This window comes from Cyprinus carpio, chromosome B23 (assembly GCF_018340385.1).
Source record: "Cyprinus carpio isolate SPL01 chromosome B23, ASM1834038v1, whole genome shotgun sequence".
NCBI lineage: Eukaryota > Metazoa > Chordata > Actinopteri > Cypriniformes > Cyprinidae > Cyprinus > Cyprinus carpio.
In genome coordinates this window covers 21,064,353-21,081,477 of record NC_056619.1, presented here as the reverse complement: position 1 = coordinate 21,081,477, position 17,125 = coordinate 21,064,353, and the positions used below count along the sequence as shown (strand labels likewise).

Below are 17,125 nucleotides of genomic sequence, written 5' to 3'. Positions count from 1 at the left end.
ACCGGGCTGCTGTGGCTTGGCACACACCGGCTGGTGTCTGTCTGACGGGTCGTTACTGAATGGACTTTAATGGAGAATCAGTGTTTAACAGCGTGTGATGTTTAAAGATGAACGTGACCTTCCTTGAGCCCAGTGTGATGATGCTGAACGAGAGACGGACAACACAGACCATCCGCTGCTTTATCAGTGCTGTCCTGTCTGCCAGGATCACACACACACACACACACACACACACACACACACACACACACACACACACCACACACACACACACACACACACACACCAATGCTCAATGTCATTAAAGCGGGATAAAACAGAGAGCATGTATTAAAAACACAATATGCGATTTTCCTACTGCTGTCAATCTGATTGGGATACACACCCCACACACACACACACACACACACATGCATTTACTTCTTATTTTTCCTCAGTTCGTTTTTGGAAAATCGCAATATGAGTCGAGCTGGTGTCTATATGCACAGCATGAGAGCGCATGCAATATGTGTTTTAAAATGAGAACTTGTATTAAAAACACTATATGAGTTTTCTGCCTTTAATAACTATCATATTGATCAGACACACACACACACACAGAGTTGTAATGCAGTCTGGAAGTCATTCGTATGTATGAGAAGGACCATCTAGATGAGCAAGAGCAGAATGTGAAACCGATATATTTCAGAAGTTGTTGAACTTTCTGGTTTCTTCTTCTTCTCTGCTGCTGTGTGAGATGATGATGATGAGGATGATGATGATGATGATGATGATGATGATTCAGTCCTGTATGTCGGACATACACTGAACACCTGTGCTGCTGAAAATGTGAGGCTGAAGCTGTCAGGAGAACTGTCTGGAAATGACAGAAAGATCAAAATAAGAGTGTATACACAGCCTATTTTAGGGCCGTTAAGATGTCTTGTGTTGTCATATTATTTTCGTGACACTTACACACTGCTACAGTATGTGAAAAACACACTCTTGTAAGTATAATATGAAAATATAATGGTAAGAAAATCAAATAATGATCAGAATGTGCAAATTATTAATTAATTAATTAATAATAAAATGCTTGTGTTATTGTTATTGCCACTACTAATAATAGATAATATTTTATACATTATGATTATTAGTATCAATAGTATTAGTAATTAATATCATTAAAAATATCAATATATTTATTTTGTTTTGGAGTGAATTGAGACATTTCTCGGTGAGAGGTTTTCTCTGTAGTTCTGTTTTAGTTATTAATTTTTGGTTTTGTATATATGCCATTCATAGAAAATATAATTCTGTTCAGATTAAATGCTGCTAAATATATTATTATTATTATTATTTAATAGTTGTGAATTAGGTCTTGTTGATCTGCATTGGGGTTGTTTTTTTTTTGTTTTTTTTTATTTTTTTTTCTGCTTTAGTTATTCATTTTTATTTTATTTTGTATGATGGCTCATAAAGCAGACATTTCTATTTAAATGACCTCACTTGCATCGTGTCAGATCAAGCTCTCAGTTTTACATTTGTTTCTAATGTCCTGCTGATACGTTTACCTCCCGAATCCTTTAAACGGCTCATCTGCATCACTGATCTCCTCACAATCCGCATGCATTCATCTCATCTGCATCGACTCATAGAGCACTCGTTTAAATTAACTGTGAACTGTGAACGATCAGCACCAAATGTTTTCTGTATGAATATGCATTGTGTGACTGCTGATGATTGATGAATTGGAGAGAACTGGCTCTGAGTTCTGAGCTCAGGCAGCCTGACCCGGGATCAGTGTTTAATCTGCTGGCGTTCCCGCCGGGCTTTGTGAGGATCTGAGGTCAGGTGCTGCTAAAGCTGCTCACGGGAGGATCGAACCTGTGTAAGCCGAGAGACAGACCGGTTCAGTTCGGCCTGAGCCGGTTCAGAGCTGCCACGGATTACAGAGACATTTCAGAGGGCACACCCGCAGAGCAACAGTAGATTAGTGTGTTAATAACAAGTGTGTGTGTGTGTGAGGCTCAAACCATCAAAACACACTTCTGTCTGCGGGATTATTTCAAGCAAGCAGCGCTGTCATCAGTCACTCAATAAAGCTGCAACATTATCATTAAAAGTGTGAAAATATTATTTTAATGTGTTTATTTATGATGCATAAAATGCTGGCATATTTACCGAAGGCCTGTTTTTTTTCCTTCAAAATTAAAATATATAATTATAATAAACAAACAAAAATGTTAAACAAATATAACTTAACTATAACAAATTAATACATTTATTTATATTATAATATAATAAATAAGAACACTTTAAAATAAATCTGAAATCAATACAATATAATATATAAGAACACTTTACATTAAAATAAATCTGAAAGCAATACAAATAATTAATATAATATAATATAATATAATATAATATAATATAATATCATATAATATATAAGGACACGTTACATTAAAATAAATCTGTAATATCAATACAAACAATAAATACAAATTATTATAAATAATCAATTAATTGCCAAGGCAGCTGTAACACTGCACATGAGGGAAGAAAACAGAACAAAAGGGTCTATAAGTGTGACAGCAGCATTTCAAATTAAAGCACTAAAATTACTATCTGAATAAATATCAATGAAAAATTAAATAAAACTTAAATTTTTTTATCTTTATTTATTTTTATTAAAAATATAAAAAAGAACTAAAATTTAAATGAAAATATTGAAATATATATAATGTGTGTGTGTGTGTGTGTGTGTGTGTGCATATTGAGTATGTATTTATTTATTCATCCATCCATCCATCCATCCATCCATCCATCCCCCAAATACTGAACAGAAGTGGGTTTCAGTGGTTGTTGCTGTAGTATCAAAAGTGGAGAACCATTAAGTTTTTCAGATTTTGGTACTGACTTTTAGTATCATGACAGGATTAATTGGTTCTCACATTTTTGGCCGTCTGTTGCAAGAATGTGTGTTTAAAAGTGCATAACCATGACTGAGATATAAGAGGTGCAGATTTTCAGTAAATAATGGCAAAAATCTAAGCATTAAGTTTCAACAAAACATCTTTTGTGTGAGGAAAGAGACATACAGTGGAAAAAAAGGATGACTAAATGGCAGTTATTGTGTCTGGTTGATTTGTTCTTTCAGCATCAGCGCTGTTTGACATAAACACACAAATGCACAATCAGTCCTGCTCCTGTACGTTTCTCTTCTCTTTTTTCTTTCATACTCTATTGATCAGGATCCGCGGGGTCAGCGCTGATCTGCGGTTTCTTCTGTTTCATCTCTTCCTCTTCAGTGTTTGAGTCCAACATGAAGTTTGAGATCATTGGCCGCACTTGTTTAGGCTTGGGCTGATTAGCGTTCCCGCTGTGGCCCGTAGCTTTTAAATGTTTCATTGGCGGTGCTGCTGTTGAGTGGAGTGATGAGGTTTTGATGATGGGGGTTAAACATTATTAAAAGGTTGAACGATCGGCCACAGCTGTAGATCTGTGTTTCTGAGCGGCTGCTTCTTATGCCGCTCACTGATCTCAACAACTTGATATCCAGCATCGCAGAAACCAGAGCTACATGTAAACTGACTCTGCTTGAGTGAGTGTGTGTGTGTTTGGTACCATTTGTCATGTTATGTTTTGGACGTGGTTTCCTGGTAATGAAGGTTCACTTCTTTTCCTGTCATTGGGTCACATTCGCGAAGCATGCATGCGCATAGATTTGCCATTGAGAATCAGAAATGCCATTGAGTTTGTAGCACTGCACTGACAGACGTCGTTCTGAAGGGCTTTCTCCGAGTCAGTAGTGTTTCTTGAGGATGTTAAGATTTCTGGTGTCTCTGTTTTGGGTGCAGGCGATGGTGGAGACAGTGAATAACCTGCTGCAGCCGCAGGCGAGGACGGCGTGGATGGAGCTGTTGAGCGGAGATCAGCTGCGCGCCGCAACCATGCTGCTGGACACCGTCGAGCAGGGCGCCTTCGTGCTCGCAGACAACCTGCTGAAGACTGACGTCGTGCAGGAAAACACCGAAAACATCCGTGAGTCATGCATTCTCCATCAATCCAACACATGACCTTGACCTTGCTGATGAAAACCTTGCCTGCTAATGAAAGCCACTGTACAGATGAATAAACACAATCACACATGAAAGACTTTATTAGCTCTTTTTCTGCTGGATGTAAACTTCTCTTCCCACAAATGGTGGTCAGAAATGAGGTGCTGATCCTTCAGAAAATATGAATTGCCAACCTTTGGATGTCAAACTAAAGATTACAAGACCTGCTTAACATTTATATGTCTTAAATAATAGAAAAATATTTATATATCCATATATTTATTTATCTATATACATATTTCTCACAAATTACAGAAAAAAAAACTGTTTGCTTGATTATTTTGTCATTATATTCTCATAAACTACAGAGTAAAAATATTTGCTTGATCATTTTGTGATTTATATTTCCCATAAATTACATAAAAAATTATTTTATTATTTATATTTTGATGAATCATAATAACAATTATTGATCCCTATTGTATATACTTCTCATAAATAAAAATGACTGACATTTTGTCCTTCATATTTCTTATGAATTACAGAAAATAAATTGGTGTTTAATATTTTTGCATAATTGATAATAAATTATAAATGTCATAAATTACAGAAAAATGTTTTTTAATTTTGTCATTTATATTTCCCATAAATTAAAGAAAATACATTTGCTTGATCATTTCATTATGTAATTATTTTTCAAATATAGTCGCACAAAATATTGATCATTGTCAAAAAAATGTATCATTTTGTCAGTTGTGTTTTCCATAAATTATAGAAATAATTTGCTTGATTGTTTTGTCATTTACATGTCAATGAATTACGGAAAAAAATGTTTAATCATTGTATTATATATGTATTTTTTCAAAAATGATAAAAAAAAAAAAAAAAAAAAAAAAAAAAAAAAAAAAAAAAATAAAACATCATTGTCATTGATACTCCTCATAAATTACAAGGGGGAAATATTTTGTTGTTTATATTTCTCATACGTTAAAAACTGTTTGATCATTTTAGCTTTTATATTTCTCAGAAATGTAAGAAAACCAGATATTTTTCATATTGTTGTTGTCATCCCTTATAAGAGGTTTGCAGGCTTGATCAGTAATGCTGTCACCACTAACATTTTTGTAAAAAATTAGGAATATGAAATGTTTATTATCTTCTAAATGGTCATTTTCATGGTGTTACAAAAAAACAAAACAAAACAAAAAAAAACAAACAAAAACAAACAAACATGGGATTTGTACCTCTAATGCATAAAAAAGTAAAGTGACACCAAAGTGTGCCTTATCCATGGGGAGCATCAGTTTTTAATTCTGATTGTTTTGGCAGAAATCAGAACATCCCGCTATCAGCGGCGTCCATGAACCTGAGCGGCTCTGATACACACCGATAAACCTGCTTTCATCACAGAGAACCTCATATCAGTGCCACATTTGTCTCCTTTATGTGTGTGAATCGTGTTATTTCATTCACTGGAAGGCGTAATTAAGCGTTTTTAAACGAAAGGCTGAGTGAGCATATGCTCCGAGCGATAATTTAGTGTCGTTTATGACGCGTTTCTCAGCCCGCAGAGGAATTGGACGAGACGTTTTGAGGACGCCCACGTTATTCTGTCCCGCCCGCATCTGTTTGTGAATATCACCGTGTGAATGTCAGCATTCCCGAGATCAGGCTGTTGTGTGTGTGTATATTCCTCTGGGATGAAAGCGGATGCATCTCCCGTTCCTAAAGACGGGAATTTAATGTGGTCTGGCTGCCATGGAAACTCCAGAATGTAGGTCTGCCATCTCTCTGCGGAGATGGTCACATTTTGGGAATTAATAAAACAGAATTTATCATGTCTGGCATGCGATTTATCCTGATATTAAGGGATCCGGAGCTTGGCTCTGCAGGGGGAGGGAGTCCCTCCCGACAAACTTTTTACGAGGGTTATTTTATATCCTCCGTGCTGCGTGGTGATTAATCTACAGGATTTGACACCTTTAGCAGACCTTCAGGCCCTGTTTGATGGGGTTAGTTTGCAGCGTTGTATGGTTTGTTTGGCCCGTGGGTCTGTTGAGTCCGTCACTGACACCGGCGAGACTAAAAGCAGCCTTCAGTTAAAGGAATAGATCAGCCGGAATTGAAAAGTTTACACGCTCTCGTGTCATTTCAAACCCATATTATACTCTTTCTTCTGTGGAACACACAAGGAGATGCTGTTTCCATAAATACAGTGTCCAAACAGTTTTCACTCAGAAATTAACAATTGATTTCATAGAAAAGATGGGTAACACTTTGAATAAATGTAAAAATTTGCAGACAAAATAGTATCTTCTTGTAAAACACTCCAATAGTCTATTTCTTTACTTCAAAACATTTTTTTTTTTACGGTGTATAGTCAAGCTTCAAAAAGCATTCATACATGCTTCCGTCTAATCCATGTGACTTTTGCACTATATTCCAAGCCATGTTTTGTGAGAAACACACTGAAATGTAAGAATTATTCATCCAGCACATGCAAAAACCAGTGATGTTTGACATTAAACTTGGCACAATGCATCTAAAGTGCTTTTTGCAATAAAGGCTCATTGGAAAAACTACCTCTATGTATATTTTTGCTAAATTAATAAAATGTGCACGTACAATTCACTGCAGTTTATAGCTGAAGTGAACACTAGTGGCTGTAAAACAACAACAATTTTTATTCCTTAGTGCACAAATTATTATTACACAGGCTTAATAAAGACATATTCCCAAGCAGTTCCTTGCACAATACTATGTTATGAGCTTAAAAAACACTTTTAACACAGTGCATGAATTGTATACTAAGTATTTTGATCTCTGCATCACATAACATCTCCTTATATTTGGCTTTTCTGTGTAGTAAACTTGCTCGGTAACGCACCCGGTACATCACTGCATTTGAGATGCAAATGCTAGTCCCCTGAAACACAAGTCACGATTAACAGCTCAAAGACTCAAAAACAAGCTAACATTACACAGTTGCTTCAACAAATTAGTTTTTAACACGATTGTTTTGTTAACTCTCCTAGGTTAGGTTTAGGGTAGATAGTATGCTATTTTTAAGGGGTCATATGATGCTGCTAAAAAGAACATTTTGTGTATTTGGTGTAATGCAATGTGTTTATGCAGTTTAAGGTTCAAAAATTATTTCCCAGATACTGTACATTATTGTTTCTCCTTTATGCCCCACCTTCTGAAACACGTTGCTTTTTACAAAGCTCATCGTTCTGAAAAGCAAGGTGTGCTCTGATTGGCTAGCTATCCAGTGCGTTGTGATTGGCTGAAGGCCTCAAGCGTGTGACAGAAATGTTACACCCCTTAACATACTGTGATGCCGTCTCCCGGCATGGCGAGACAAAACCAATAAAACCCATTACAAACAAGGCATTTGTTGCATCCAGTGGGGACATAATTACCGATTATATTTATAATCGGTTTACTACACAGAAAATCGGTTTACTACACAGCGAAGTTTACTACACAGAAAAGCCACAAATAAGGAGATGTTATGTGATGCAGAGATCAAAATACTTAGTATACAATTCATGCACTGTGTTAAAAGTGCTTTTTAAGCTCATAACATAGTATTGTGCAAAGAATTGCTTGGGAATATGTCTTTATTGAGCCTGTGTAATAATAATTTGTGCACTAAGGAATAAAAATTGTTGTTGTTTTACAGCCACTAGTGTTCACTTCAGCTATAAACTGCATTGAATTGTATGTGCACATTTTATTAATTTAGCAAAAATATATACTGTCTTTTTAAGTGTTGTGTTGAGTATCATGTCACGTAAACATAAAACCATGTCTGCATTTGTGATCGGAGAAATGACAAACAGCAAGCGCTACTCTACACTGCTTAAAACTCACATTAGAATCATCAGTGACAAATTCTTTAAATATGAAATGTACTTACAGGCTGTGAGTCAGAAGCGCCAGGCTGTCCTTGCAAAGTTTCTAAAAGTTTAATGTGCAAATTTTTATAGAAAGAGACAACAGAGAGAGTTTTGTGGTATTGTTTTTGGGGAAAGTGTTCTTACTCCTCCATAAAATGCGCTGCACACATGAATATTTGGGTTGAACTGTTCTGGAACCGTGTTGAAATACAACTTAACCACTGATTTCTAGTTGTGTGCTCTTTTGGAAGACCAAACAAAGTATTTTCTCTTTCACAATGAAACACAGCGTCTACACAACATGGCGCCGGCGGCAACAGAGAGAATAAAAGTTACGCCTTCTTTCTTTGCGTGAACATTTGGATTTCTATTTGTTATGCAAATCTTCCTCCACACATAGTGATGTAGAGATATGGGGGGGGTGTGTTTAAGAACGAGCCGTTTTAGTGGTGTGTGGTTGACTCTTAACTTTTATAAAGAATATCTCTTTGGATTTGAGACTTTAGTCTTTGCAACTTTACAGATCTTTTTGCACCAAGAGCTTGTAACACTCCAAAGAGAAAGGAAAATTGAAATCGCATCATATGACCCCTTTAATACACAATAGAGTATTGACCTTAAAACACCACTCAACCAGGCATTTCAGTTCCAAACAGCTGTGATGCATACAACAACCAGTGTAAAACATTGCCAGATTCACATTCATCAGTTTCGGATAAAACTGAACACACTTTTAGCACCACTTACTGGACATTTAACTATATGAAACTGCAAGATGCAACAAAATATTATTTTTCAGAAATATCTCCACAAGTACATTTTTCCTGTGGTCCTGGATTGTATGTTTGACTGCACAAAAACATAAATCAATGGACTGCAAGATGCAACATAATATTATTTTTCCTTAATGCTTTAATACGCTCCAGAAGCTTGAAAAACAGCACAAGGGCTTGCTGATTACTTGGTCACTTAAATGTTGGTCTTGTGCTTACACAAAGCTTTAATACGGCTCCAGAAGACTTGAACCATCACATAGGCTTGTATTATTCAGTTGGGTTTCCATTATGATTTTTGTGGGAACTATCCCTTTAAGACGATGCAGAGTGCCAACATCGCGCCATGTGGAGAATCGAGAGAAGATTAGCGGCGTTGCCATCTGATGATAGTGTTGATGACACAGTCGTTTGGGGAAATAAAAGCCTGTTTGTGTGTGAGAATGGATGCTCATCTTTTGCCAACTTACCCTGAAGTGGTTGTTATCCTCCTCTTTCAGTTGAATATAATGCGCTTAAAAAAAAAAAAAAAAAAACGGCATGCCATTGTATTTAGATTTCGAAAAGCGTGTTTGTCCTCATGCTCATAATCTGGCGAGCAGATTTCGGGTGATTAACGTATTATTTAAACTGGCTTTTGATTTCTCTCGAGGCACAACAGCGTCTCGGCCTGCTGTTTGCAGTCTTAAGCTTTTCACAGCGACGCTGGAAGAATGAAAAAGTATTTCCTGCAAGCTATAGTTGTCTGGTTCTGCCCACCACTCTTTATCACTCTCCTTTGTCCTGTCAGCGGCGAATACCTGCAGCGGTGGAAAGCAGGCCCGCACCGCCTCGCCGCCGAATGAGAGTCTCTCTTGGGATTTTTAATGCTAATTCTGGTTTGATAAGTGTTTGTGTAAATACTGGGGGATTTTGTGGCTGACTTCTTTTCAGCTTCTCTGAAAGCATGTTTATGAACGTCCAAAAACAGGCTGCAGGCCTGGCGCTGATGCAGTGAGTCATTGCATTCATACTTTGATTAGAGAGCTGCGCTGAATCACTGTTGAAATCTCAGACAGTGCGAGATGCTTTGATTTTTGCAAACAGCACAGCAGGAGTTTCATTCTCTGTTCAGACTGCAGACTCTACGTAAGTATGTGACGCAAACACTTCGATGTCGTGCATCGTTGCGTTTTAAAATGTGCGTTGTCAAAGTTCTCTTTTGGTTCAGCTACTGTCATGAAGGAGAATTGGCTGAAAGAGAAAAATTATAAAAGTGCTCAGTGTGAACGGAAAGCAACAGGGTGGTTTGTAAGACAGAAGCAGCAGCTGTGACAGACTTCAAGTATCACCTTCGCTGAAATCCTATTTACGTCGCATAAACCTGTTTCCAAGTAAGTTTGGTCTTATGAACCTGTTGCTATGAGAACAACTGAGATGTGTTTGGAAGAACTAAACGATCAAGATCGAGTCAAATCATCAAATGAATCTTTGTCTATGAATTGGACATTGCTGCAATTTTATTGAACACCAAATAGAGATCAAGCTTTTCAGTGATTTACAATTTAAATTCCTCACACCAAATGCTTGTATGAAATCAGAAGATTGCAGCATAGCACACAAATGGGATGGAGCACATATAAAACAGCTTTTGTTTCAGTCCTTTTTCACTTTCATCATACTTCTAAACTCAAAAGACCTCAGTTGAATTCTGTGGTGTGTGTTATTGCCATAATCCTCACTTGTCAAGCATTGTGTGGATTATTTTTCTGGTTTAACTGTGTGTGCATGTGTGTTTTTGTCTTTGTTTAGAGCTGGAGGTGGCGAGGATGAGCACAGATGGAAATCTTCCCGATCTGAAGTTTCCACAGACGGGAGGCCAGGGAAACGCCATCCACCTGTCAGCCAACACCCTCAAACAACACGGCAGAAACGGTACAGACACGGGGTCATGAGACGGCCATACTGTATGTAATGCTAGCTGAAACTTAAATCAACTAAGATAAAATAAAAACTAGTTGCCAGCACAAAATTTCCTTTTAGTGTCATTTCCTTTTAGTGAAGTAGTTTAGAAGTACTAAAATAACTACAGCATGTTATGATAAATATTGTTTGTTGTATTATTAGGAATAATAATGATATATTAATAATAATAATAATTTAACAGTGAATTATATAATGTATAACTAGTTGCCAATGCATTATTTATCATTTGCATTTTGAAGTACTATAATAACTATAAAACAAAATAAAATATTTGAGAAAGAAAAAAAAATTATTTCAACTAGTTGGCAAGGCAACATTTTGTCTGTTCGTTTAGTTAATTGAAAAAAAGCTAAAATAACTAAAACTAAAAACTAAAACTAAAATCAAGTATTTTAGTATATCATTTTAACTGCTTGTAAAGGCGAGTTCTTATGTTTAAGTTTAAGTTTAAGTAGTAAAAATCAGCATAACTAAATAAAGTAAAACTAAAAATTAATCCTAAACTAAACTGAAAAAAAAATAAATAAAGTAAAACTAAAAATTAAAAATTTTATTTAAACTAGTTGCCAAGGCAGCATTTCTCCTTTTCCTTTAATTTAAGTTAACTGAAATGTACGAAAACTATACTGGAATTTATATTTTAAAAAATGCACAACAAAATGTAAAATTTTAACTAAAATTAAAACGAAGAAAAAAAATATGTATTAAAAAAAATCTAATTCGAAATATTAACACAAACTATACTAGTACATCAGTGATACTAAAATAACGCTGAAAGCCACTTCCATTCTCTGAAACTCTTGATATCAACATCCTACTTGGCAAAACAAAATAGATGGAAAGTAAAGATCCTCCAAACTTATTCCCATTTTGTCAACTGGTTTCCTGTTTTTCTTCCTGTGAACAAACACTTGTTACAAACAGCCCAGCACCAATAGTCACAAAAAAATAGTTGTGTGTTCTTGTGAGTCAGTGATTCAGATGTGACAGGGAGGCAGCGGTGGGGTGATTTTTCATTTATTTTCACGGAAAAAGCAAGTGAGACGCAAAAATAACGAGCAGAACTGTGGCTCTGTCAAAGGAGGCAGTAAAGCGCTAATGACATTTCAATAGAGCTGAATCAAATCGACTCTGCGGTTAGATTTTTTTTTTCCCTCCCTTTTTCTCGCTCACTCTGAACCTTTGTGGCTCTCAGTAAATGCTGCCGAGAGGAACAAAGCATTATGGGTGTTATGTATTCATTACGTGATCTACCGAATCCCATCTAATCAAAGCTCAAATTATTTCAGTTCATTGCTCTTTTCCTCTAATATAACGGCTGAAACAGGGCTTCGATCAGCTGGAGATGGAGTCTGCTCGCGCTCTATGATGTGCTAATGAAGAGTATTTAGTGAACTCTAAAGAAACGTGTGGCTGAACCCCGGTATGCCCCATCAGACCATGTTCAACAGCAGATTTAACCAGTTTTCCTTTGTTATACTGTCACTTTTGGCTTTGTTAAAGGTTTTAAGCAGGTGGCTGATCTCCCAAAACGAGCTCCCGAAATTAACTTTTCCATTAAGGGCTAATATTTGCCCACTTAAAGTTATTTCCAGGAGGATTTTTATAAGGGCAAACATAAAATCCAATAAATCCATCTTTGCACTTCAGAAGTGGCACATAAACTGCATATGAAGAATAATTTTTAATAAAAACCTGTTATATTTTTTTATATTATTTGTTTATTTTTATATTATATATTTATTGTGTTATAAAATATTTCTATTTAAAATAATGATGTTTGTTTAAACTTTCTATTCATCAAAGGATCCTGAAAAATATCACGTATCATGATTTCCACAAAAATATTGGACAGCACAACTGTTTTCAACATCGATAATAATCAGAAATGTTTCTTGAGCAGCAAATTAGCATCTTAGAATGATTTTTGAAGATCATGTGACACTGAAGACTGGAGTAATGATGCTGGAAATTCAGCTTTGATCACAACAATAAATTATATTTTAGCAGATATTCACATAGAAAAACAGCTATTTGAAATAGTTATAATATTTTTACAATTTTTCATCAATTTTTTATACTTTTTGATCAAATAAATTCAGCTTGGTGAGCAGAAGAGACTTACAAACTTAAAAAAAAAAAAACATTAAAAAATCTAAACACTCCCAACGGTTTGATGCAGCTCAGAGATACCATGAGTGCGTTTACACTACAATTACATGAATAATGTTATAAGAGGCATGCTTTTAAAATAGCATTTTTAGTATAGAAATATGAAATTTACTTTTAAACATAAAACAAGTGACTGTTATAATAAGTAAGTCATTGAATCATCGACTCAACTGATTCTTTCAAAAACAGATTCATTCAGTAACAAAACACATTGTGCAACGGTTCTGTTGTGGCTTTGTTTGGAGCTGTTTTTGCTTGTGAAATAGAACAAAAACAGACAATATTGTGCCTCTCTGCATATTTCTCAGATTTGGTGGCATTTTTGCCCCAAGCGTCCGATAATGATTGACCAACTTATTTGATTCCCTCAAATGTGAGTCTTTTTTCAGCTCCTGTTGAGTAGCCAAATACTTCTGAACTAAAACAACTGAACTTTGTCATAATAATGCTGAATAAATTCATAAAGAAACTAACAGCCGCTCTGTCTTTCAGGGGAAATCCGGATGGCGTTCGTCCTGTACAAGCATCTGGGTTCGTATCTGTCCACTGAAAATGCCAGCATGAAGTTCAGCAGCGAGACGTTGAACACAAACTACTCTGTCATCGTCAACTCTCCCGTTATAACGGCGGCCATCAACAAAGACAGTAACAAAGTCTACCTGTCTGACCCCGTCATTGTAAATATTTACTGTGCAACATATTCAGGTACGGAGCCGAAAGGTTTGTGCTGCATTCACTGAGAGATTGTGTTGTCAGATTATAAAACATCTTTTTCGGAGGAAATCCTTGGAATAACTCATGCGGGTTTTAAACAGTGGGTTTCTCAGTCACACCACCAAGAGTTTATGCCTGAATTATGTTTTCTCCAAGCATTTTAATGAAAACACACCCCAGAAAATCACACAACACACACACACACACACAATGCCAACTGGTTCCACACAAACTCGTGCACTGGAGTGTGCCCGTGATTAGAGGGTGGCAGGTTAGGAATCTGTGAGTCCACTAATCTACTCTACTGAGTTATTGTAGAGATATGCTAGGTTAGGGTAGGGTTAGTAAATAAGTGGCAAAGTTACTTACAGTCAGTAAAATCAAAATCAAAGTGTTAACAGATATAAAGCAGACAGTTCTAACTACAGGTTGAGAAGTGAAGCAGAGGACTAAACTGGTGACATATGAGTTGCAAAGTGTTAATTAGAGTTAGTAGAAATAGTGAATCGAGTTATTATGTATCCAATAAACAGAACCAATATTGTGCATTGATGTGGACATTAAATATAACTATCATTAGAGTTATCTTTTAGAGTTTATCATACGGATCGCTGAGTGCACAGACTGTTTACCCTGGTAAAAAGTACGCTTTAAGCATTAGCAACCGGTTAATACGCTTTGAAAGAGAATACATTTAATACTTTATGTATTTTGAGATCGCTTCATGTGCTGTCGTTAACTTGCAAGTTTAAATTAAATTATTTATTATAGTTTAAATCTATTCTACAAAACAATTAGCTCAACCTTACCCAGCTTCAGTAGGACTTCTGATGTGTAATTTCATTATTACTTTTATTGTCTTATGGTTAAAATGGCTCATCCAATGTCTTTTTTATGTTGTGTATTCATGCCTTCCTGCAATGCAAGGTCTGATTGAGAAACAAAAAAAAAAGTTCTGTTTGTTAAAATCTGCCAATTTCCCCCCTCGCCACCAGCAGTCATCTATGCTTGAATTATTTTTTTCTCCAAGCACTTTATTGAAATGCACCCCAAAAGTACGCACGCACAGAATCTCTGCCTCCAGGCTCAATTAGAGCTGGAAACGTGTTTCCTGTTTGTGTGTGTTGGAATTCGCTCACGGGAGAAAGATATCGGCAAATCCACAAGGAATCTGCAGATTCCAGCAGAATACCAGCACCCAGCCGCCCGAGTGTCTGTTTGTTATAGATTTTGGCTAATTTGAATAAAGCTTTAGCCACCAGGTTCCTGAGTTTAAATCCATTCCTGAGAATCAGGGTTTTTTTTTTGGTCTCCGATTAAATGTCATAAAAACATTATGTCTGGGTTGAAGTAGTGTAGTTTAGAGGTCACTAGTATTGGAATGGAGCCTAGAATGATTAGGTTTGAGGAATTTATTCTAAATGATCTGTATTTGCTTACCCTTGTGAAAAAAGAACTGCACTTTTATTTAGTGAATATATATTCTAATTATTAATAATAAAAAATAAAAATGTCAATATATATATATAACTTGCATGTAAACTGATTGTGATGTTCAGTCAATGTTCATATCCTTGAGTAGCCTAGTAATAGTTTTTAGAAGCATATTTTGTAATTTTTTAATTTTATGCGTTTCTGTGTCATTTTAGGATTTTACAAGTTTTTTAGTAATTTGTTTGAGTGTCCGTTTTTGGTCATTTTTTTCGTAACTGGGTCCATCTTTTTTTTATGTACTGTATAGTCTTTGTATAAATGCATTATTGTTTTAATTTAAATTATTAATTGTATAAATAACTTTATATATGTATCAGTTGGTAATACTTGTATTTACTTTGTTATTTTTAATAATTAATATTATTGTATTTGTTTTTATAGTTTTTATTATTTTCTTATTATTTTAATCTCATTTTTTTTTTCAGTTTGCCACTAGCTTTTTATGTTTTATTTCATTTAATTTTATTTCAAGTAACCTTTTTTGTTGTTGTATTTGGTTGTTTTCAGACACATAATTTGCATGTTAATTGCAAATTAAATGGAATTTATTATGCTGAAATGTGCATTACTGCAATTACAAGAAGCTGAACTCTAGAGTGTATTTACCCACTTAAGTACACTCTCATGTGTAATTTCATAATGACTTCTATTGTCTTTGCAATGTTGGTAAAATTTCCATTCATCCAATTTAGTCCTTGGTCATCCATCCTGCAGGTTCATGATCAGTAAATAATGAGTTCTGCTGGTTAAACTCTTTTTGCCACTGTTTTGCTGAAGGTTTTGGACCCTGAGTGTAACTCTTATTCACGCTTATGGTTGTGTGTTTGCGTGCTTTGCTGCTTTCCTCTCTGATGCAGTTTGTTCTTCCTCGTCTTCCAGCAGTCTGAGGAGGGAATTCAACCCAACTGTTCATTCTGGAGCTACTCGAAGCGCAGTTATGACGGGCGTTCTGGGTCGTACACCGCGCGTGTCTTCTGCCGGCTGCTGGAATCCCAACCGAAAACGCCACACCACCTTGCTCCTTCCCTTTTCTCAACTCACCAACTTTGTCGCCTGTGCTCGCAATGGATCACGTGGAATGTGAAGGTAGAGACTCCCGCAAAACACATCTGTCCCAGATACAAACCTCGACTGATTCATCTGTCAGCGCGTGGAAACGCTGCCTGCCTGGATACACGCAGAAATTGTGTACACATTCCGTTTTTTGCGCTCTCGCTTCCAGTGCAAACAATTTAACACATTGCATTGTGTCACACCATCAACAACATGTTTATGAAACACACACCCCAATTGTAATATATCTTAGTAATGTGTTTCTTTGTATTTGGCATATGGTAACACCACAATCCACTCTACAAAAACGTAATGCGCTAACACTTGAAGCTATTATGAATAACCATAACCAAAGGTTAAAGTGCAGTAAAGAATATACGTACTCTGCAACATGCGTTGAGTATAATGTTTGTTAATGACCTGTATCCAAAGTGTAAAAATGAATAAATACGTGTTCGAACCCATTATAAGACACGTTCTAATGAAGGCAGGTAAAAATTTTTTCCTATGCTTAATGATGTAACCAGCTTCTGAAAATAACTGAAATAACAAGAATTTTAAGAATTTTAAGCGCAATCTTCTCGATTTCAATTTGTAGTTAACTTTGATGTACTAAAAATACCTGAAATAGCTAAAATAGAATGTATATAAAGACCTGAAGGGATGGTTATTCGAACATTATTACTTACATCCTTAGCAAAAATGTTACAACAATAGAACAAAGTGTTTTACTAAAAGTAACAGGAGAGAACTGAAAGGGAGGAAAATGAATTCTGCTACTAAACTGAAATCGATAGTATCTCCAGGTACTCGTGCACTCCAACATAATATAGGAATGTTTGGAGTGCAGAAGGTGCGCTGAAGAATCAGATAATCTGACGTGCGGTTTGTGTATTGTGTGAGGCAGTGGATGGGGAGCAGACTCGCTGGTGGAGACTGTGGTACTTGTGTTTCGGATGAACTTCAAGCTGTGAGGTGCGTGTGGAAGATCAACGGGGGGGGGCGTGCG

General features: G+C 36.0%; 1 protein-coding gene across 1 annotated transcript in view; it reads left to right on the top strand.

Annotated features, from left to right (window-relative positions):
* Positions 1-16,147, top strand: part of LOC122141887 (adhesion G protein-coupled receptor L3-like) — a 33,692-nt gene extending 17,545 nt beyond the window's left edge. The window contains exons 3-6 of the mRNA XM_042750530.1: positions 3,843-4,026; positions 10,510-10,632; positions 13,348-13,560; positions 15,921-16,147. Coding sequence (XP_042606464.1) covers positions 3,843-4,026; positions 10,510-10,632; positions 13,348-13,560; positions 15,921-16,147 — 747 coding nt within the window. The remainder of the gene's footprint in view (positions 1-3,842; positions 4,027-10,509; positions 10,633-13,347; positions 13,561-15,920) is intronic.
* Positions 16,148-17,125: the final 978 nt, after the last annotated feature.